The sequence below is a fragment of the Mixophyes fleayi genome, chromosome 9 (assembly GCF_038048845.1).
Source record: "Mixophyes fleayi isolate aMixFle1 chromosome 9, aMixFle1.hap1, whole genome shotgun sequence".
NCBI classification, from domain to species: Eukaryota; Metazoa; Chordata; class Amphibia; order Anura; family Limnodynastidae; genus Mixophyes; species Mixophyes fleayi.
Window position 1 is genome coordinate 89,156,618 of NC_134410.1, and position 23,817 is coordinate 89,180,434.

Consider the following 23,817-nt stretch of genomic DNA (forward strand, 5'->3'; position numbering starts at 1 on the left):
CCACAGACGCAACTAATAAGATAAATCACATATATAGATTGGCAGTCCATGACTTTTTTGATGGGAAATTTTTCACCTGTTGTAAATGACAGTAAATCACATGCTTTGTGATCAACAAAACTACACGTGATACATCTTAGTTTACCACATTTATAAAATCCGCTCGATCTACTGAGCCATCTATTGGCAGATTCAATAGGCTTTGAAATGTGTTGAGTTAAATCAAAATGCTTGAATAAACTCGGCGCTAATGTTTCTTTGAGGTTTCTAGATCTTCTAAATACCACCATATTGTTGGTCTTAATATCCTTGCATATAAAGTTATCCAATCTCAACAAAGAAGCATTTCTATTGATAACCTTTCTAATATCACATGCTGCAGAATTGTACTGGGTAATAAATGAAAAAGATCTGGTATTGTCCTGCATGTTTCTGCTCTTTTTGGATTGAGCCAATAGTTCAGATCTATCGATGTTATTAACATCCAATAAAGCCTTATTCAGAATGGAATCAGGATAGCCCTGTTGTTGGAATGCTGTGTAAAGTTTCCTAGAGTGAATAATAAATTCCTCGGGTTGTGAACAATTTCTTTTTAAACGCAAGAACTGTCCCCTGGGAATATTGTCTCTCCAGGGTTTGTAATGATTGCTCCTGTAATGGAGAAAACTAAGAATCCACATCTTTAGAATAATTGGTGGTTACTATTTGATTATTGATGATTTTGACTGTAATATCTAAAAAATTAATCGTAGTGGGATGAACACATGTAGTAAAACGAAGTCCAAATGAATTAGAATTCAAATGATCAAAAAACAATTGCATAGTGGGAAGATCCCCATCCCAAATAAAGAAGAGGTCATCTATATAACGGCCATAGAGAACCAGGTTCGCCCCGAAAGCAGAATCCCATATGTAGCGGTCCTCTAGAAGACCCATATATAGATTTGCATAACTCGGGGCGAACCTAGTCCCCATGGCCGTCCCTCTGATCTGCAAATAATATTTTGAATCAAAGAGAAAATTATGGTTCAAAATGAATTCTATAGAACACAAGAGAAATTCCGACAACCTACAGTCCAAAGTCTCATGGTTGCTCAAAAAATATCTCACAGCCTCTAAACCCAAATCATGGGGAATGTTCGAGTAAAGAGCTTCAACGTCACAAGTGATAAAGTAAAAGGAGGACTTCCAATTGATATTATGGCACGTTACAGAAGCCGGCCACGGCTCCTTTAAATCTGACGGAGTCTCATTTAGTGCCTTTCTGGAGGTCATCAAACCTGTTTATCAACTGCCATTACATATGCATGCTTTCTATTGTGGTTTGCTAACCAGGATTTCGATTTTTTCATATGGACATTGAAGGAGAGTTTACATACGTATAGCGCTGTGATCATCCCGGATGGTAGTCTATATGATATGAATACAGGACATTTAAACATTTTTCGGACCTGGTTTGATTCATTATGTTTTGCATCCCAAAGTTACTAAATAATGTTATGCATATTATCCAAGTGATATAATTACATGTACTATTTAGCTATTTTTAATATTGTCTTCATCCTATTCCAGTGTACATTGTAGCAACTTGCTCATTTATATTGGGTATATATATATATTTACATGTATATTTTTATGTATTAAATTTTTATGCCGATTTGAGTTTTGCACTATCTTATATTTATTCATTCTCCAGTATCTACTTACCTAATGGGTCCAGATCCCGTTTAGACAGCAGCATCTCAATCGTGTGTTTTAGGGTAATTAGCGCCCCTCATATGTGTGTTCGCTATGTTTATCCAAGAGAACAGCCTGCATTGAGCTTACAACTCAATCCACTCAATGATATACAAAGGATCACCATATACCAGTGTATATGGTGATCCTTTGTATATCATTACAACAGCTTAAACCACTCAGTGATATCTAAGAGAGCACTGATACAGTGCTTAAACCATTCAGAAATAAATAAGGGAGCACTCATTTCATGACCAAACAGCTTAACTAACTCAGCGATATCTGAGGGAGCACTCATATAGAGAGCTAACAACGTAAGTCCGACATATATACCAGGAAGCACTCATACCATGAGCTAACAGTTTAACTAATTCAGAGAGTCACCCGAGGCCAAAGCAAGCCTCCTGATGACGAGAACTAGACTCCCTGGAAATCCACAACCAACCAAGGGTGGGCTGAGCATAAAGAAACCACTTAAGCAAAACAACCTTCCGCTGAGCTAGACAGAGAGCCACGTAAGCTGCACGCTGAAAGAAGAAGGGCGTAGACCCCATAGAAGCCAGCTGGTAAAGAAAATTCTTTAAAAGATTCCTGAGTGGGACGTGTGAAATTCCAGAAATTTACACCATCGAATATAATTTCTAGCCCAAAGAAAACGGCTGAGAAAGAATCTCTACCGCTGAATTGAAGGTAGCAACCATATCCTTGTAAAGATTCTTTAGCCGAAAAGGTTAGCCATCCGACGCCACAGCGTCAAACCAGATGATGAAAACAAAAAGAGCCGAACTACGAGATGAGGCCGCTCTGAAAACCGGAAAAGAGGGACGACAACACAAGTCCCCTAAAACAGTAGAACACTGTTTTGCGAGACATACGGCAGACCACCAGACTAGCTGGGATGCGCCCCCTCCTAGAAACTCTTGAACTCCCATGAGTAAATAGGAGCTGTGAATCACCTCCTAAGTTATAGGGAGACCCGACTTGGCTATGGACAAATCCACCTGAGGGTCATTAGATTGAGAGCCGATAGAGAAAACAGGTTAACATGTGAAAAGAACCTGGGCTCCCTCTTAGAGAGCCCAATGACCAAACCAGGTCACCCTGAGGTGACCCACTCTACCTGTTAAAGGATTGATTGCTAAGGCATTCGGCCCTCAATAACAATAATAATAATAATAAGTTGGTCTAGCTTGGCCCATAGGATGGCACAAGGAACACCCCTTCGACCATACACAGGTCGATCCCTATCCTGCATTAGGATACGGGAATTGCATGAGTGCTACAAATATGCAACAGCACTGCATTTTGAGACCGAATCTCTACAGGTTTTCTGACCCTCTGTAAAAGAAGAGCAACTGACTCACTAATAAAAACAATGTGACTAAGCACCACCCGAAAGGTAAATTAGTGAATTAAGGCAAAGGGGTGCTATGCACGTCCAAAGCCCTAAAATCAGCCTTCCTTGATAAGAATCTCCCTGTTGAGACATGGGAGATGTTACGAACAAGGAGAGCCAAAGATACAAGTAGAAACTTCGTATCCTATTTTGCAAAACAAAAACTAATGATACTGAAAGGAAATTCTGCCAGGAGCAATTTGGAACTGTGTAGAAAAGAAATGAGCATGTTCTTCGGTAGTAAGCTACTGAAAACCCCGAACTAGAAGATAAGGCATAAGCCAACGCTTATAACGTGGTAGAATAAACGAAGAGCTGGGTAGGCTCAAAGTGATCACCTGTGAACCCAATATTGCAACCCTGCTTCTTGCTGAGAGGCTGCAAGTATAATGTTCTGGCTGAAAACGTCTAGCTGAAAGCTAAGCGTTGGATGTAATAAATAACTTCCACCTTCTGGGAATGTCCACAAATCAAAGGATGTTTACCTGATTTCCACAGCACATAAACTATAACCACCCCTGTAAGGCTAAGCCTGACTCGGAATGTGGAACCCTGACCTCAAATCAACAGAGAGGATCAACGGATGGAACCCGTAAACATCACGGCCTGGTGTCGCTGACATAAAACAAAGAAAGCACACCTACCGCCAGAAGCCTTTGGATACTTATTTGTAATAGTACAAATTGAGAGTTCCGATATTGGAAGAAAGTGCTGTAAGCATGTGGCTAACTATAGGTATCATAGCTGAATAGCTGTATGCCTACCAGCTATGATGCTGTTGGCTGAATACAAACTACCCCATTAACCCTTAATGAGAATAAAAGCTAGAGCACTTCTGTCCGAGAGCCACTAGATAAAACCCGTTACCAGCCCCTGCTCTGCGTAGGAGGACTTCTTTGTCTGCTCCCGCTGGGGACAGCAGAACAAGAGAACAGAAGAGCCACAGGATTGTCACAAACAGGGACCTCCCTTGTATTGACTCTGGAGAGTTATGGGAGGTGAAAAACATAGCCAGTCTAATACTGTCTACCTGGTCTTTGACAAAAGACAGACACCGAGTCGAAGATATGAGGAAAAACATTTTTCCCAAATAGGGTGTCCGTAAGGCTTAGGTTGAAAATTGAAAACCAAGGATAGACTGTAAATCTTGCAAATGCGAAAACTGGTACAGTTTAAGCTGGGATTATCCACCATGTGAGTGTAATCAGCAAGAACATTCCTCTTGATAGTAAAAAAAGATGGAAATAGACATCCTCTGGTGAGGAATGAACAACATCCTTATTCTGACTGTGGCAACAGTCCAAGATAAAATCCTCTCCATTTGTGGAAGATTGTGAACAACAGCATCTCTGTGCAGATGGTTTTATACCTGAACAGCGTAATGCCGCTTCTGTGTTAGCGGACAGATATAAGCTGTGTGGGTGCTTAACCAGCACAGTGTAAACGTGTGTAGAAGCATGAAAAAGGGTATACTCACATACCATTTCAAACTTAAAAATCACCTTAATGTGTTCGGCCACCAGAAGCAACAGTGATTTAGACCAGACCTGTTTCTGCAAAACAGCTGACACCGAAATGGGAGCACCCTGTTTGTAGCCTGTGCCGAGGCATTCGGGCTAAGCTGTGGAAAAGATAATTTAAAAATTACATTTCGCACATATATAATGTCACTCCTATTTCCCAGTTGATCCATTAGAAAACATAAGGAAATGGTAGGCAAAGTAACATGTTATAACATTGTCTAACAGTTAAATTGAAGACACACACATATATTATAATATATATATATATATATATATATATATATATATATATATATATATATATATATATATATATATATATATATATATATATATGTATGTATATACACATATACACAATGCAATACAGACCAACCCGCCTACCACGGGATAACACTGTATATTATTTTTGTGCCACATAAATAATGCTGAGAATGTAAAACAGCGTGTTTATTACCCCTAAGGTAATTCCTCACACAACGCATATTTGGAAAACTGTATAAAACTTAACCACAATACTTAGGAACATAGGCTATACGTAGCAAAAGGGATTGTGTATATACATGGAACTCCCTTTACGAGACTTATGGAAAAAGTCCATCCACAGTCACCATACGGAATATTATACAGATATGTATTCCCATATTAATGTACATCTACCCAACAAGCAAAATATGTCACAGGAGGATAGGAAACTACCATATTGTCTAATAGGTAATCCTATAATATATACAGCAGTCATAGGGTCCTGAAATAAAGGTCCTGACTGTGTGGCAAACAGGCTGACAATCGTTACAAAACAGAATTAAAAACGATACTACATTACCCAGTGATGAGAGGCAGAAGTCTGGAACAGCATGCACTGATGTGTGTGTGTGCTCCGGATCCAAGATGGCCGCAGTTCGCGCCATTAGGGGGAGAGAGAGAGGGGGAGGTGTACTCCCCTCTCCTAACATGTCCGCCTCTGCTCACCGCTGCTTAGCCTATATATATATATCTATCTATCTATCTATCTATCATCATCATCATCATCATCATCATCATCTATTTATTTATATATATATATATATATATATATATATATATATATATATATATATATATATATATATTTATATTTATTATGGCTGCAGCTGCTGTTTTTAGATGTCTGCCTCCACGTGCCGCCGAACTGCACATACCAAGTATGTCAGTCGGCTGTAACCATGCATCCTCCGCTATAATTAAAGTGCCCAGGCTGCGGGGAGCATTAGCAAGCTAATCGCCTTTACTGTAGCGCGATTGCTGCTCTGTCCCCACCGCTCGCTGTCCAGAGGGGGGAAGGAGGCGGGGGACTTGCCAGCATGTCTGCGGGGGGAGGAGAGGCTATTGTAGCTTCACTCCCGCCCGACACAGAATTAAGGGCCCCGGCCGTCTATATGGCTGTTTAAAATATACATATTATAGCTGCTGTGAGCTGCTGCCCGAATGGCAGATACAATAAAAGGGCCAACTGCTTGTTTCTAGGGGGAGACTGCCGGCAATGGTGTAAGGTAAGAGAGGCAAGCTGCTTCTTACCTTGCGCAGGGACCCGGGTGAAGAAAACCTGACAGGCTATTCACCCACTCTGGGACTTAGATCCCTACGCTGCACCTGCAAAGGGAAGAAAATAAAAACATGAAAACTAAAACTAAACTAAGTATAGGCAGGAGCCTATACAAAAGTGACCTTTCTCCAGAAGGCACTTACAACAACTGAAGTCCGCTACAGAGGAGGGGCATAGTGGGGGAGGAGTCAAGGGAACAAACAAGTTTATAAGTGCCTAACTCCAGTCCCACCTACTATACCCCAAGGTAACGCAGTGTCCCCCAGTGGTAGGACAGAGAAATGAGATTTGTGCAGCAGCAATATGAACAAACGTTTGTAGTCCCCGATCTTACTTTCATAAGTGCAAGCAAACTCTTGCAAATCTTTTATTTAGTTTCAATGTACTTAGCGGAATTTTTCCTGCGTACTCCATAGTTAGAATGATTATTCTTTATAACAGTCTGAATGCAGAATCAGAGCCCAATGGCTAGGAAGTAAGGCTAGAACAAAGAAGGGTCAAAGGTAGCCGGGTTCAGTATAGAGTAAGGCAGATCATTACAAAGGAATGAAGTCGAGGACAAGCCAGTTACGTTACACAATTGGAGAGGGTCAGCAGGGAAACGCAGCAAATAGATTAGGCAGAAGCAAAATAATCATCTGGCAAGAAGGAAGTCACAGAGCCTGGCTTATAAAGAAAGCTAGGGGGTTGTAGCTGGAACATCAGGGTTACAGTTAGATTGAGCTGAACACAGGGGAAAAACAAGGAACTGTTCAACAACTGTCTGGATTCAAACTCAGGGCTCCTGCTTCTAGATACTACTGACAAAGTGATTTACCAAAGCTAAATAATTAGATGCTCTGTGTACATACATATCACACACACACACACACACACACACACACACGAAATTTAGAGGCAGTATGGAAAAGTGAATGGCGTTTGATAGTTTTCAAAAGAAGGCAGTATGACATGCCACCGTATACCAGCCCACTTGGATATGAGATAGATCGATGCAACCAATTGCAGCTTACAAAGGTTTAATTATCAACTTACCACAGGGGGTGGCTGTCCACCACCAGGTGCATTCTGCTGATTAAGGGTAACATTGGGGCCTTGAACTGGCTGCTGGTTTCCAGGAATTACAGGTGGTACAATGGTTGGACGATGAAGGATTTTCTGGGTATAGGAAAGCAAGAAAATTATACCATGACAGATATGTCCCTTATTACGTTACTACAGTAAAAGTTTTCTTAACGCTCCACTAAACCCCAACCTTGAACTCAAGGTAAAATACATTGTTATGGGTCAACCGGACATTTTAAGTATCTCCTCCTTATTCCATTACAGACAGCAGCTGATACAGGCCAAAAAGCTGTGACATCACTAGTTCTGACCATGTGCATTTCTGCAAAGCCATTGCATCAGTCACTGTCTACTTGGTTACAGAATCACATTCCTTCAAACCCAACTAGCTACAGATGAGTTACAGAGAGCATGGTAGATGTGTATAGTTAAAAATAACCACTCCAGGTATTTCATGCACATTATCTGGATCACTAACACAGAGCTATATATTTATTTATTAAGGGTAAAAGTGGTTTTGCTTCCTGAAACGTTTATTGCACAAAAAAAAAAAAAAAAAAAAAATTCAGGCGTTTAAGTAAAAAGGATTTTTATACTCACAATAAATCCGTTTTTTTCATTCCATCTGAGAACACTGCTACCCATAGGGTTGAGAGTGGAGGTGGAGTTGGCACTTAACTAGTTAACTTGTTAATGTATCATTCCTCTTCAGTCTAAGTATAAAGCACCAAGAAAGGGAAGTTAACCAGAGATCAAACAGCAGAAAAGCAGAAGGGAGGGAACGCAGTTACCCCAGATGTAATCAGAGAAATGGATTTATCGTGAACATAAAAATCCTCTTCTCTTTCATCCTGGAGGACATTGCTACCATAGGGACATTCTAAAGCAGCCCTCCTAAGGGAGGGACCACTCTGACAGCCCGGCAAGTAGAGCACTACGGCCAAAACTGGCGTCTGCAGATGCAAGTACATTGAATTGATAACATTTTGAAGAGGTATGGACAGAGGACCAAGTGGTTGCTCTGCATATGTCCACTGAGGCCCCATTTCGCGCAGCCCAAGACACGTCCTGGAGAAAAGCAAGAAACCTTGAGAGGCATAAGGAAGCAGTGTGGCTCTCAGACCATCTCATGTAGGTACGCCAGATGAGGTGGTAAAAACGCAAGCAAAGACTGGTTTTCTAGAACGAAGGAGGGTGTCCACTACTCGTGGAGAGAACCCTTGGGACCGCCAAAGGTTGGCTTCAACAGCATGCCGGTAAATTCAGCCGAGGCAAGTCCGGATGTTGGAATGGTCCTTGTAAATGTTCTCGAAGAAGTAACTGAAGACTCGCCATGGCCAAGCTGGAGCCACCAGTATCAATGGGAGTCCGACCTTGAAGGTCGACACCATCTTTCCTAGTAGGAGCATGCATAAGAGGACAGACGGTCTGCGGCAGGTCAAAACTTGAGTCGTAGTGTCCCGCATGGATCATGATTTGTCCTCTGGAAGGAATACCTTCTATTGGTTGGTATCCGTTATCAGTCCCAGAAAAGTCATTCTCTGGTAAGGAGTTAACTGGGATTTGGACCGATTTATAAGCCACCCATGCACCTCCAAGGATCCCAATGGTTAGCTGTAGGTGCTGATCGAGCAGGTAAGCAGAGGCAGTCTTGATTAGTAGATTGTCCAGGTAGGGCACTGACAGGCTATGCACTCCTCTTGAATAAAGACAAGCCACCATTATTTTTGTAAATACCCTTGGTGTTGTTGAAATGTTGAATGGGAGAGCTCTGAATTGGTAGGGAGAAGGTCATACTGCGAATATGAGTAGAGCCTGATGTGCCTTCCAGATAGAAAAGTGAAGGTAGGCTTCTGATGTCTATTGACTCCATGAACTGGTTTGATAACCGACCTGAGGGATTCCATCCAAAATCTGTCCACCTGCAGGTGTAGGTTCAACTGTTTCAGGTTCAGGATAGGGCGGAAGGAGCCATCCGGCTTTCGGACTTATGAGACAGGGTTTCTACTCCAAGCTCTTGTTATTCTGGGACTTTCTGGAGGACTCCAGCGGAAAGAAGAGAGGCAACACAGAGGAGCATTGCCTGTCTTCTTTGTGGGTTGCAGGGTAAGCTTGTTGCAGAAAACCGACAAGGGGCTGGGCCCGATAGGTCTATTATGTAGACCTATCATCTCACAAATCCAACTGTCCTCCGAGGACACTGTCCACTGATCTTTGATCAGAAGCAGACATCCCACCACTCCCGCTGCAGCGACAAGGGGGGACGTCAAGCTGACGGTTTATCCGGGAGTTTGGAAGGAGCACGGTTTGTGGAGGAGGAGGAAGACCTACCTCTGTGCGAGTCTCCTCTGCTGCCAGATGGTCTGGACCGATGTGTCTAACCCCAAATGGATGATTCCCCCCCACCCCCCTTCCACCAAATGGGTTGTCTAAATGAGCCAAATCTGGGTACCAAGGGCTTTGCGACTGACTGAGTGGTAAGAACATTTTAAGGCAAAAAAACATGGTCGCACACAGCTACAGGACTTCTACTCTATTGTTTGTGATTTAATATCATTCCTACAAAATAGGCAGGGTGCACTCTTATATGTTAGTAGTAGTAGTAGATAAAACAAAAGAGGCACTCCAGTCCCCAAAAAATAATTAATGAAATCATAACAGTAATGTGACAAATTATAAAACCTAACTTTAATTTGAATTTGTTAAAAAGCAGCGAAATAATGGGATTTTTAAACCTGTAAAACTTTGGGAAAGTGTGTACAGACGACCACGTGGCCACTTTACACAATTGTTCACTGGAGGCACCATAGCAGGCCGCCCAGGAAGCATTTCTAGATCTTGTAGAATGCGCCCGTAGATTATCTGGGACAGGATCCTCAGCCCCACTGTAAGCCTGACGGATAACAGCCGTAATCCACCTAGCAATGGTCACTTTAGAAGCTGGCCAGCCTCTTTTGTGTGCATCATAAAGAATCTAAAGTTCCTCAGTTTTGCGTAATTTCTGTGATCTTTTAACATAAATTCGCAAGGTACGAACAACATCTAGATAACGAATAGACTCGTTATCGGAAGATGAGGAATCGGATAGAGCCGGAATAACAATGCCGATTCAAAAACTTTAGGGAGGAAGGAGGGCTTGGTTCGAAGAACTGCCCTATCCCTCATGAAAAACCAGCAGAGGAGGCTTGCAAGACAAAGCAGCAAGCTCTGAAACTCTGCGTGCTGTAGAAATGGCCAAAAGAAAAACCGTTTTCAAACTTAGACATTTGAAATCCACCGTATTCAAGGGTTCAAACGGTGGATGCTGTAAAGCCCTCAACACCAAAATCAAATCCCAAATCCGGAGGAACATAAGGATGTTGAACATGGAGAACCTTGAATGAAAGTTTGCACATCAGGTATGACAGCAAGTTTTCTTTGAAAGAAGATCAAAGGAGCCGACACCCGACCCTTAAGAGAACGAAGGCGCAAACCTGCATCCAAGCCATCCTGCAAGAACCTCAGTAAGCTGGGCAGACGAAAAGACGACGTAGGATATCCCTTCTTTTCGCACCAACCGATATATGTCTTCCAGACACGATTATATATTTTGGCCAAAGCCGGTTTTCGAGCACGGAGCATGGTCTGCACCACCCGATTCAAAAAGCCCTTAGCTCTTAGGACCCTGGCCTCAACAGCCACGCCATTAAAGCCAGGCGTTGGAAACCTAGATGACGAAAGTGACCCCCTGGGTGAGCAGGTCCGGGCGTATTGACAACCGCCACAACCGACCTCCTGCCATGAAGAGTACGTCGGTGTACCAGGCCCTGCGCAGCCAATCCGGCGCTACTAGAAGCACTGGAACACACCCTCTCCACCTTTTGCAGTACTCATGGAAGCATGGCTATCGGAGGAAAAAGGTACACAAAGCGGTACCTCCAAGGAACAGACATAGCGTCTGCCGCGACTGCCCCGGTATCTCTTGCACGGGAACAGTAGCGGGGAATCTTGTGTTTCAACCGAGATACCATCATGTCGACATCCGGCTGACCCCATTTCACCACTAACTGTTGAAACACCTCCGGATGGAGGGACCATTTTCCCGGATGCAGAGTCTGCCTGCTTAGGAAGTCTGCTTCCCAATTTTCTATTCCGGGAATGAAGATGGCCATGAGTGCCGAAACGTGAGCTTCGGGCCAACTGAAAAATCCTGCGAGTCTTCCTCATGGCCAAGGGACTCCTGGTGCCGCCCCGATGGTTGAGATATGCCACTGCTGTGACATTGTCCGATTGAATCTTCACTGGCTTTCCCTGCAGCAAGTGTTGCGCACTCTTCAGAGCATGAAAAACTGCGCGCAGTTCCAAGACATTTATTGGAAGCTTGGATTCCTTCTGAGTCCAAAGCCCCTGAAACCGAGCGTGAAGACAGAAAGCCCCCAACCTCGAAGGCTGGCATCCGTTATCAGAGTCCAAATACAAATTGAGAACAAGCGCCCCCTGGTGAGATCCGCTTGTATTACCACCAGATCAGCGACTGACGCGTCTGTGGAGACAGGCGAAAAACCTGATTCGCCAAATTCCGATGAGATTTGTTCCATTGCAACAGAACTGGAACTGTCGTGCATGGAACTGAGCAAACTGAATCGCCTTGAATGACGATACCATCTTGCCCAGAAGTCTCATTGCAAAATGAATGGAAGGTCTCCTTGCCACCAACAGGGATTTCACCATCCTCTGCAAAGCTAGGATCTTGTCTCGAGGGAAGAACACCAGTCTCAGACGAGTATCGAATAAGAGACCCAGAAACACCATCCGCTGGGATGGGATCAACTTGGATTTTTTGAAGTTGATAATCCAACCGTGCGACTCCAGTGTCTGGATTACTACCTGAATATGCAACAGAAGCTTCTCTGAAGAATCTGCCTTTAAAAGTAGATTGTCCAGGTAAGGGATGATTGTAATTCCCTTGACCCTTAGCAGAGCAGCCATAATCGCCATGATCTTGGTGAAGATACGTGGAGCTGTGGCGAGACCGAACGGAAGAGCCTGAAATTGGAAGTGCTCTGATCGGACTGCAAACCTCAACAGGGACTGATGACCTTTCCAAATAGGCACATGGAGATATGCATCCTTGATGTCTAGAGCCATCATAAATTCTCCCTGTTCCATGCCGAGAATGACCGAGCATAAAGACTCCATCTTGAAGCTGGGCACTCTGACCTGTGGGTTCAAATCCTTTAGATTGAGAATCGGTCTGAAGGAGCCGTCTGGTTTTGTCATAAGAAAAAGATTGGAATAAAACCCCAAAACTTTTTGAGAATGAGGAACCGGAATAATCACCCCGGACGAAAGAAGGGATTGAATCGCTTCTGTTAAAGCCAATCATTTTTAGGAGATGGAAGCCCTGTGGCAAAGAACCTTCTGGGAGGAAGACCGAGCAGATCGATCTTGTAACCCTGGTTCACCACTCCCCGAATCCAGACATCGGTAGTGGACCGACACCCACCTATCCCTGAACCGCAGAAGGCAGGCTCTTACCACCGACGACAGCAGAGGAGCAAAAAGCCCATCATGCAGACTGTTTGTCTGCAGGTTTCGCAGCTGCACTTCGAGCAGACCAGGCCTGACGTCCCCGCTGCCAACCACCTCTAGAAGATCGACCTGAGGAATATTGTCCCCGAAATCTTCCTGCGTAAGGAAAGGCCCGAAATCTGGACATCCTCTGCTTGGGAGCACTGACAGGGAGGAAAGTGCTCTTACCCCCTGTTGCTTGACTAATAATGGAGTCAAGCTGCGGTCCAAACAAAACACCTCCAGAAAAAGGAATGGACTGAAGAACCTTTTTAGACTTCACATCAGCCTCCCAGGACTTAAGCCAGAGAGCGCGACATGCTGAAACTGCCGAGGCAGAAATGCGCGCTTCAATCAGTCCCGCGTCCATAGCACACTCTCCTAAATAATCTGTTGCTCTCTGAATCTGCTCCATTAATGGAAGCAGTTCTGAGGACGACCTGTCTGCCAACCTTCAGACATTTGTTCTGACCAGCATTCAACAGCTTTGTTAACCCATGCTGATGCCAACGCAGGCCTCAAAGAAGCACCTGCTGCCACAAAAATGGACTTAAGCAGGGTCTCGACCTTCCGGTCTGTACCATCCTTAAGAGTGGCCTGGTTAGGCAGAGCAATAGTAGTTACCTTTGCTAACCTTGCCACAGCTGCAATCCACCCAAGGAAGTGTCTCCCATTTAGCAACAACTTCAGGGGAAAAGGGATAACACGACTGCAGTCGCCGAGACACCTGGAACTTCCTGTCTGGGGAAGTCCAAGGTTCCGACAACAAATCTTCCAATTGGGAAGAAGCCGGGAAAGAAAACGCCTTTTTCTTGCGCTTTAGAAACAGAGAAGATTCAGCAGCCTCAGGGACTTGTTCCTCAGGATTATCAAGTACCCGACGAACAGCCTGAATTAACTCCTCCACACTATGACGATCAGTATGAAACTCCTCCACCATAGAAGGAGCATCTACATCAGAATCCAGCGGTAAAACACCCTCTTCCTGGGAACCCCAATCAGACTCATTTCCCTGAAGAGGTGCCGCCACCCCCTTCTGCTTACCCGAGGAAGACGGTGCGGCCGACTGCATCATCCTCTCCAAGGAGGAAGAAACCGCCACCAAACCTTGTACCGAGGATGCAAGGCCCTGTACCCAGGCTGGTTCTACAGACTCCACCGGAGCAGAAACATCCAAAACCTGAGCTGAGGAAGCTGAATCTGAGGATGGAGCAGCTTGAGACTGTACCCTCTGAGCAAGTAGTTCCACTGTATTAAAGAGAGACCGAGGTCAGACAGGCTCCTCCGTGTTTCAACAAGCGGCAGCTGTTTCAACAGGAGTGGTCTCCGTGGGCAGACAGGTTACGCACAGAGACTGCGGGCCTGACTGTCCAGATGGTAATTTAACATGACAGACAGCACAGGTGAAACTTAGCATCGTAACACCAGCCCTACCACGCATAGATTTTTCCCTCTCTGACATGTTAACTGATGGGACAAAAACAGTACAGTGAAAAACACACAATACAGATAACAAGCAGCACACAAACTACAAAAGAAAGTGAGCCTGCGATACAGCCAAAAGCTCCCCAATTTATAAAAATACAAACGTTTCTCAAACCACCCCCAACCCTTTACCTTACAGTATACAGGATAGAAAAGGAAAGAAGCTGGAGCTTTTCAAATGGCTGTCTATTCTGGTGTCTGCACACGAGGAGTGAGAGACCACCATGGGGGAAGTGCACAAAACAATAACGTATGCCAGCTAATAAAGTCTGCTCCCAGTTTTGGATTCAGGGATAAAAACTGCTGATATAGCAGGGATGCGGTTTGTTGCCCAGGTCAAGATCTAAGCTCCCACCCTCATTGCCCCCACGCTTCTGGTGCTCCCATCTGTTGACATAAGACACTGCTGTCGCATTGTCGGACTGCAGACAGACTAGGTGTTTGTGAAATATCGCCTAGGCGCTCTGAGGCCATCAGCATGGCTTTTAGCTCCAGAATGTTGATGGGAAGAGATGCATGCCGAAGGGTACAGAGTTCCTGGAGCCACAACTGAAGTACCACAGCATCCCATCAAGTCAGACTGGTGTCTGTGATTACTAAGATCCAGAACCATGGGGCAAAAGACCTCCCCACTGTCAGATTGGCCTGGCCTCTGGTGACAATTTTATCAGCTGTCTCTCCAATCCTAGGTGGGACCCTGACCACTTCCTCCGTGTCTACATCCCAGAACCTGAGCCATAAGGTTCTCCTGGCTGCTACTGCGGTTGCAGAAATAGATGGAGAAATGGAGGCTGCATTCTGGGCGGCCTTGTATAAGTATCCAGAAGCCTCCATGAGATGCAGGGAAAGGGGAAGCAATTCCAAATTTTGCAGACTCACTGCTAATTGGTCAGCCCATGTTTCCATAGTCCTTTCAACCAACGTCGATGAAAATATAGGTCTGAATGACGTACCTGCCGCAGTGTAGATAAGACTTTAAAAACCCCTCAATTTTGCAGTCAGTATTATCCTGCAGGGTTGGACGTCAGTGGGATAGGGAGTGTGGTGTGTTGTGCTAGGCACACCACTGGTGAATCAACCCTTGGAACCTGTTCCCAATGGTTGATATCCTCCTCCTATAATGGATATAAAGCCAGATACCTTCGTAGAACAGTAAATTTCATATCTGGTTGTTTCCAGGATGCTATTTCCTTCAGTTCTACTGATAGAGAAAAGCGTATCACACGTTTCCTAACTTTTTTGAAGAGACTTTGATCTGCTGTTCTAGTCTCTTCTAGATCCAGAATACCTAATGCTTGACGAACACTGCTACAACCAGGTCGTCAATACCTTGATACCTGAAGGATTCCTCTGGGTCCGTGACCTGTGCAGAATCATGAATCCTCCATCAGCTCACCTTCCTCTTCTGAGGATCTCTCCGAATCAAAAAGTGGACAGAAGGGGGTTAGTGGATCGGTGTCTCTTATTCTTGGGTAAAGCCTTGGCGCATCCAACAAACGGTTAAACCGATCTAGGGCTCTAACTAAGGAGGGGGACCAGGCCGGCTCTTCTGTAGGAGGTCCTTGTGTGGCGAGGATGGATGGAGCCCCAGCCTGTCTTAAGTCCATGGACTCAGCTATCCCCATGGTCCTGCCTGTTGCAGGGGGGGGGGGTGTCTATTACTGAGGTAGAAGAAGAACTGCAGCAACCGCTGGACTTTCTGCTGGCTTAGAGAGCAATTGTACTCATGCCTGAACCCCTTGTATCAGGACGGTTGCCCATGTTGGTGTTTCCGCTAGTGGCGGTGCACTAATCTCGTCCTGCATGACTAGGGTACCCCCACTGCAATCTGTATAAAGCGCCCCTGGGTCCTATAGTCCAATGGGCAACTTTTCTTTACACTTTGAACAAGTATAATATTTTGCCCTGGGTGTTTTCCCTTATCAGACATTTTATAAGGGAAACAGTCACAACAGTAATGCAAAACAGGCAATCACTGAAGATAAACAGATACTAACTAATCTATCACAGCAGTCAAAAGGTAGTATCCCTGTTAAGAATATGTGTTCATGCAAATAGAATTCTATTTTTTTTTTTAAATGCCATTGCAGTAATAATTTTCAATATACCCGTAGCTATCTTATAGAGTGTATAGAAAAATGTGGTACCTCGCTTTCCTAATCAGGCTAAGACGTCTGGAGCAGGAGGGATCTGTCAGCAGCTCGGTGTCCCTGAGGAGTGGCTGATGCTTTTCCTGGGCAGTGTTTTGGTGGCTTGAAACAGTTCAACAGATCCAGACTGTAGAGGGAGGGGGGTATTTTTATCTTTAGCACCCTCCATGTTGCGCCTTTATTATTTTGGCCATCAAGATATCCTCTGCTGCTGCCAACGGCGATCTGCTGCATCTATTATATGCAGCAGTCAGCCCAAACATACTTTAGGTGGCCATTTTTCAGAACAGACTAGTGTTCACCCTTCTTTGCTGAGGAGGGGACTTGGTATTTTCCAAGATGGCGGCCCACAATGTTCCGATTACCGGCGTTTTTTGCAGTCTCTGGCAGCGCCAGTATAGTGGTCCTGTAGCAGCGTGACCGCTGCTTTTCTAAGCAGCTTGTCAGTGCTGAGCATTGGAGCTGAAAGTTAAACTTTCCGTCGCCATTAGCGAGAGACGTTGGGCTCTCACTATCTGACAGCTGCCTTGCGTTGAATAAGTGTGCTCTGCCTTAGTAGAACAGAGCACACTGCTGTAGAAAAGAATAAGTTACATATTTTTTAAATTAAAGTAGAAAAATTCTTGCTAGCATTGAAGTAAGCCCAACCTTCTTGGGCACATAACCAAGACTGAAGATGCTACAGGGTGTTGCAGATGGGAGAGGTTTGTCAGCATGATACATTAACAAATTAACTAGTTAAGTGCCATACTCCACTCCCCTCACACAACCCAGATAGGATGAGAGAGAAATTAGATATGGCAAGGTAATAAACAAAATGCACCTACCGATGGATTCAACAATAGTCTTGAGTATAAGAAACTTTTTTTCCTCTACCTCTGAGCTTGGTTGCAAAAAGAGGATTTTTACTCACCGTAAAATCAATTTCTCTTACTACACTGGGGGACACTGCAATACATTGGGGTATAGTAGGTGGGACTGGCGTTTATGCACTTCTAAAACTTGTTTGTTCCCTTGACTCCTCCCCCACTATACCCCTCCTCTTTAGCCGAGACTTCAGTTTTGTATAACCAAGCCAGGAAGAGAGGAAAAGCAAATCAGATAGTAACACAAAGGACAGCACTACTTTCAGAGCAAGGGAGGGTGCACAGTGACCCCCAGTGTAGTAAGAGAAATTGATTTTACGATGAGTAAAAATCCTCTTTTCTCTGTCCTACCACTGGGGGACACTGCGATACATTGGGGAGCTACCAAAGCTGTGTCCAAGGGCAGGAATGCTTTGGAACAGCTGTGCGCAATATTTTGTGGCCAAAAACCTGCCTTAGTGGATACAAAGGCATGCAATAAAGAAAACACATGCATCAGAAAGACGCTGCCACGCTATACGACTGCGCCATTGAATGACGCTGTTGAGCCGTCCAGGAAGCTGCAACCCTCCTGGAAAGTGCACTCTAAAAAAAAAATCACTGGAATCTGCAGAGGGGTACAGACAGAATGTTGGTTGTGATGCAGTGGCAAAAGACCACCTGGATCCTAGCCCCCCCATGCTCTTTAGTGCTAGAGAGGCATTAAATTCCTGAAACAGTAACTGTGCGAACATAAGCCCAAACTACCTCCAGCCGGAGAGCCTTACACAGAATGAAGAGGCACAAGAATGATATACCACAATCCCTGTGTAAGAGAATGCAGTCACCAACCGTCAGAACCAATAATGCCTCGTGCAACGCGCCACTAATTTTCTGCAAAATAAAATGAGGGAGAGCCATACACACTCTCGCTCCGGATCCCCTGCGAGATGTGAAATCCAAGGGAGCACCAATACACTGAGCTAAGAGCTTAACTGACTCAGCGATATCTGAGGGAGCACTCATATAGAGAGCTAACAACTTAAACCCGTCATATATACAAGTGAGCACTCATATTATGAGCCAACAGCTGAAATAATTCAGAGTCACATGAGGCCAAAGCAAGCCCCCTGATGACGAGAACTAGATTCCCTGGAAATACACAACCAACCAAAGGTGGGCTGAGCCTGAAGGAACCCCTAAAGCAAGACAACCTTCTGCTGAGCTAGACGGAGAGCCACTGGAACTGCCGCTAAAGGAAGTAGGGCGGAGACCCCTATCAGAGCCAGCTCGTAAAGAAAACCCTTTAGAGATTTCTGAGTGGGACATGAAATTCTAGGAATTTACACCAACTGAGTATTGTTTCTAGCCCAAAGAGAACAGCTGAAGAAGCTCTACAGCTGTATTGGAGATAGCAACCATTGCCTGCAAAGACTCTCTAGCCGTAAGATGATGATGAATAGCAAAAAGGCCAGAACTACGAGGATGAGGCCGCTCTGGAAAGCGGGAAAGGAGGGACATCGACGCTAGTCCCCTAAACCAGGAGAACCCTGCCTTGCGAGACACACGGCGAGCCACCAGACTAGCTGGGATGCGCCCCCTCCTAGAAACTCTTTAGCACCCATGAGGAAATGGAACCTGTAATTAGCATGTACACCCCCTAAGATCTAGGGAGACCTGACTCGGCTATGGACAAAAGCACCTGAAGGTCTCTAAATTGAGAGCCGAGACAGAAAACAGGTTAGAGATGTGAAAGGAACCTGGGGCTCCCTCTCGGAGTGCCCCATGACCCAACCAGGAAGGCACAAAAGAATTACCCTGGAGAGACCCACTTTCCCTGGTAACTGGCTGCTTGTTAAGGCATTCGGCCTTGAATAATAATACATCGGAGTAACTTGGCCCATAGTATGTCACAAGGCACACCCCTCCGACCATACACAGGTCGACCCCTACCCTGCAATTAGGGTACGGGTATTCTATAAGTACTACAGACGTGCAACAACCCTGCATTATGAGACTGAATCTCTACAGGTTTTCTGACCCCCTGACAAGAAGGACAACTGACCCACTTAAGAATCATTGTGGCTAAGCACCACCCGAAAGGTAAACCAGTGGATCAGGGCAGAGGGATGCTTTGCACGTCCAAAACAAGGAAGGCAGCTTCCCTTGATGAGAATCTCAAGGAAATTCTGCCAGGAGCATTCTGGAACCGTGTAGAAGAGAGATGAGCGTGTTCTTCAGTAGGAAGATACGGATTGTTCCAGTCTAGAAGATGAGGCATAAGCCAACACTTCTGGTGTGGTAGAATGAGCGAAGACCTGGATAGGTCCAAATTGACCACCTGCGAACTCAATAATGCAGCCCTGCTGCTTGCTGAGAGGCTGCAAGTATAATATTCCGGCTGAAAACGTCTAGCTGTAAGCTAAGCGTTGGTTGTAATAAATAACTTCCACCTTCAGGGGATGTCCCCAGACCTATGGATGTTTACCTGACTGCCACTGTACATGAACTATAAGCACCCTTGTAAGGCTAGGTCTGACTCGGAATGTGGCACCCTGACCTCAGATCAACATAGGATCAATGGATTGAACGCGTAAACGTCATGGCCTGATGTTGCTGACATAAAAAACGAAGCACACCTACCGCCAGGAGCCCTTAAATACTCGTTTGTAATAGAGCAAACGGAGAGTTCCATTATTGGAACATAGTCCTGTGAACCTGTGGCTAACTGTGCATATTATAGCTGGATGCTTTAAGAATACCAGCTATGACTCTGCTGGGTGAATACAAACCACCCCCATTAACCCTTCATTAGAATAAAGGCTAGAGAACTGCTTCTGTCAGAGAGCCTCTAGATAAAACCCCCTACCAGCTCCTGCTCTGTGTAGGGGATAGCAGAATAAGAAAACTGTAAAGCAACAGGGTTGTCAACAGCAGAGATTACTGCCCTTGTATTCTCTCTGGCGGGAAAGGGAGGGGAGTTGAAAATTTGGCCAGTCTATTACTGTTTACCTGGCCTTTGTCAAAAGACAGACACCAAGTCTAAAATATGAGGAAAAACATTTTCTCAAATAGGGTGTCTCTAAGGCTCAGGTTGTGAATTGAAACAGACTGGTGTTTTGCAAATGCTTAAACTGTGTAAAGTTTAAGCTGGGATTATATACCCTGTGTGTGTAACCAGAGGGAATAATGTTCTTGTTAGTAAATCCAAACTGAGGTAGACATCCTCTGGTGAGGAATGAACTACATCTTTATTCTGACTGTGACAACAGGAAAAGATAAAATCATGCCCATCTGTATAAGATGGTGAACAACAGCCTCGTTGTCCGGATGGATTTCCACCTGAAGAGCGGAAAGCCGCTTCTGTGTTAGCTGTGTGGGGGCTTAACCAGCACAGTGTAAACGTGTGTGGAAGCGTGAAAAAGGGTATACTCGCCTACCATTTCGGACTATAAAATCACCTTGATGAATACAGCCACCAGTGATTTAGGCCAGACCTGTTCCTGCAAACCTGCTGACACTGAAATGGGAGCATCCTGTTTGTAGACCCTAGCCCATTGATGCTGCCGGAGATCTAGCCCAGCTTGACTTCTGCAGAATTGCTGACACCGAAGCAGGTGCACCTAGTTCGCCAACCTAAGTTAGCATCCTGGCTAAGCTGTAGAAAAGGTGATATTAAAATATATATTTTGTACAGACATAATGCAACTCAGGTATACCAGCGAGGTCCTCTGACACCTAAGACAATGGTAAGCAAAGGGTCAGGAAATATAAATGAATCTCGTCATTTGTACATAAATATTGTCAGTACAGACGGAAATCTCATACTGGGGGAGTCTTTCCAGCCATAATGCAATGGAAGAATAGGAGATACCAAATACATCTGCATGATATTTCTTCAACACCTTAATTATATACAGATTGCAACATGCACATGCTGATTCTTACCACGGAAAAGCATAGAGCATAATTATATATCCATTTTTTAATATTTTTTTATTTTACAAAAACTACATTTTGTAATACATATACCTATACTCACATATATACATAGACACACATACTGTGCGTACAGAACATTTTGGACAGGCTGGCCAGAAGATAATCCAGAAGTACCTATGGCACCTGTGTATCATAGTACAGACATACCAGAGGATGTCTATTATACTTGGAAGCTCTTATGCAGACACATTGAAAATTAAAGGCATAAGTTGCAATAATAAGATATATATATATATATATATATATATATATATATATATATATATATATATATAATGTTCAATTCAGCATAGAAATTCTTCTACTCTATATACCAGGTAGTTCCTAGGTATTAGACACCAAGTCTGAAAACAGTCCTAGTCTATATTTCAATAAAGACTGAACGAGTTACCATTGTTTAGCAAACAAATAAAGACAATACAGAGGTACCGGCAGATTGGAGGCAGAGATGTTTCAGCGTGCAGCCCAATGTCTCTGTCTGGCACAGTCTCCAGGCATGGGCGCCGTCTGTGTTCAGTAGCTGAAAGGAGGAGGGAGTTAAAAATTCCATCCGTCCCTCAAGATGGCCGCCTCCACGTGCCACCAAACTGCACATACAAAGTATGGCAGTCGACTTTAACAATGCATCCTCCGCCTACAGTATTAAAGTGCCCAGGCTGCGGGGAGCATTAGCGAGCTAATCGCCTCTCATGAACTGCGATTGCTTCGCTGACCCCACCGCTCGCTGCCCAGGGAGGGGAGGAGGTGGGGAACTTGCGGCATGTCCATGGGCAGGGAGGAGAGGCTATTGTAGCTTCACTCCCGCCCGAACTAAGAATTAAGGCCCCCGGCCGTCTGGTCGTTTTAATTATAACGCTGCTGTGACAGACTGCTGCCCGAATGGCAGACCTGCAAGTTGTGGGGCAACTGCTCGTCTCTAGGGAGATACTGCCGGTGCAAGGTAAGAGAGGCAGGCTGCTGCTTACCTTGCGCGGAGACCAGGGTGAAGAAAGCCGACAGGCTATTCACCCACTGTGGGACTTGGGCTCGATCCCCACGCCGCACCTGTAAATGGATTAAAAATAAAAACATGAAAACCTAAATCTAATTAAAGTATAGGCAGGAGCCTATACAGAAGTTACCTATCTCCAGAAGGCACTTACAACAACTGAAGTCTCAGCTACAGAGGAGGGGCATAGTGGGGGAGGAGTCAGGAGAACAAACAAGTTTTATAAGTGCCTAAACTCCAGTCCCACCTACTATACCCCAATGTATCATAGTGTCCCCCAGTGGTAGGACAGAGAAACCGGCTTCACTGTGAACTTAATAGCATAGAATTTTCTATACCAGCACATCAAACCAAACTTTGAACTTTAAATGGGGCCTCCTTTGCAAAATATAAATGCCTCAAAATCAAAAACGGTGCCAATTGATTCACAATGTCTTTACATATGTCTTGATCTTACTAAACTCTGTTAAACTTCAAGTGGAGGGTTCCTTTTCGGCATATGCAAGTTCAATGAGGAGGTAGAGCACATTGCTGGTTAACATTGTACTACAATCTCAGCCACGATGCGTCTCCACAGACTGTTCTGAAGACACATCGCTGCACCTTGTGGCCAACTGAATTTCCCCCATGGAACCTTATATTGTAAAGAAATTTAAAAATGTGCATCTTCCTAATGTGAGAAGTGACCTATCAAATAAGTATTTAATCTTTCTGCAGATCTAAACTATATAAATTCTTACCACAGCAATTTCAGGGTCCACGATCCGCATTACCACCTGAGCTTGCAAGAGGGCATAAGCCAACTGAGGATTCTGTAATAGCATATTTCGAGCTTCCTGGGGACTGTTCTGAACACACAACTAAAGAAAAACAAAGACATACACAATCACATCTTAACATGTCAAACAATAGTGCAAAAATATCTTTCGATACATTCCAAAATGATTTTTGTGTTTATTATAAAAAACTTCTCTCTTAATCCATGGGGGACAGTGGGGTGTAGAGTGTGGCGATATGAAGCTTTGGCACTTTAAATAAACTGCCAAAAAGCTTGAGCTTCCATACCTCTACCCACATTGGCAGCTAGCAATTTAGTTTTCACTAACAAAGTTCCAAATGAGTAGTAAACAAGAGAGAGGGGAGCCTAGAAACAAACTGGTTTTAAACTTTCAAAAACAGAAAGATCATAACAGGAAAGTGTCCTGTACCCCATGGATTATGAGAAAAGGATTTAACACAAGTATAAAAATCTCCTACATTGGGGACAGCCCAAAGCAGTCCCTAAGGGAGGTTACGCTGTGATGCAGTGAGTGGCATCTTGAGATTTAAACCAGACTCTCTGGACACAACCGTGGTAAACCTGTAGAATTTTCTACGCATGCACCGAACAAAAAAGAAGGCTGTTCTGTACAGCTGCTTCGCAGACGAACTGTGCCGTTCCTCCCGGGAGTTACCCATTGACCTAAAAGAATATACTGTCAAACGATCGGA

The 23,817-nt window shown here is 44.5% G+C and overlaps 2 protein-coding genes across 6 annotated transcripts in view; one reads left to right on the plus strand and one right to left on the minus strand.

The window, feature by feature from the left end:
• The window catches only part of LOC142100820 (adenosine deaminase domain-containing protein 2-like), a 1,209,653-nt gene that overhangs the window by 764,871 nt on the left and 420,965 nt on the right, over positions 1-23,817 (plus strand). The gene's annotated exons all lie outside the window — the stretch shown is intronic.
• Positions 1-23,817, minus strand: part of CSTF2 (cleavage stimulation factor subunit 2) — a 145,720-nt gene that overhangs the window by 58,432 nt on the left and 63,471 nt on the right. For 3 of the 5 annotated variants that reach the window (XM_075184643.1, XM_075184642.1, XM_075184644.1), the window contains exons 5-6: positions 23,067-23,186; positions 7,277-7,399 (exon numbers count right to left, since the gene is read on the minus strand). The exons of 1 other annotated variant lie outside the window; for it this stretch is intronic. In XM_075184643.1, coding sequence (XP_075040744.1) covers positions 7,277-7,399; positions 23,067-23,186 — 243 coding nt within the window. The remainder of the gene's footprint in view (positions 1-7,276; positions 7,400-23,066; positions 23,187-23,817) is intronic. One more of the 5 variants, XM_075184645.1, reaches the window with a different exon arrangement.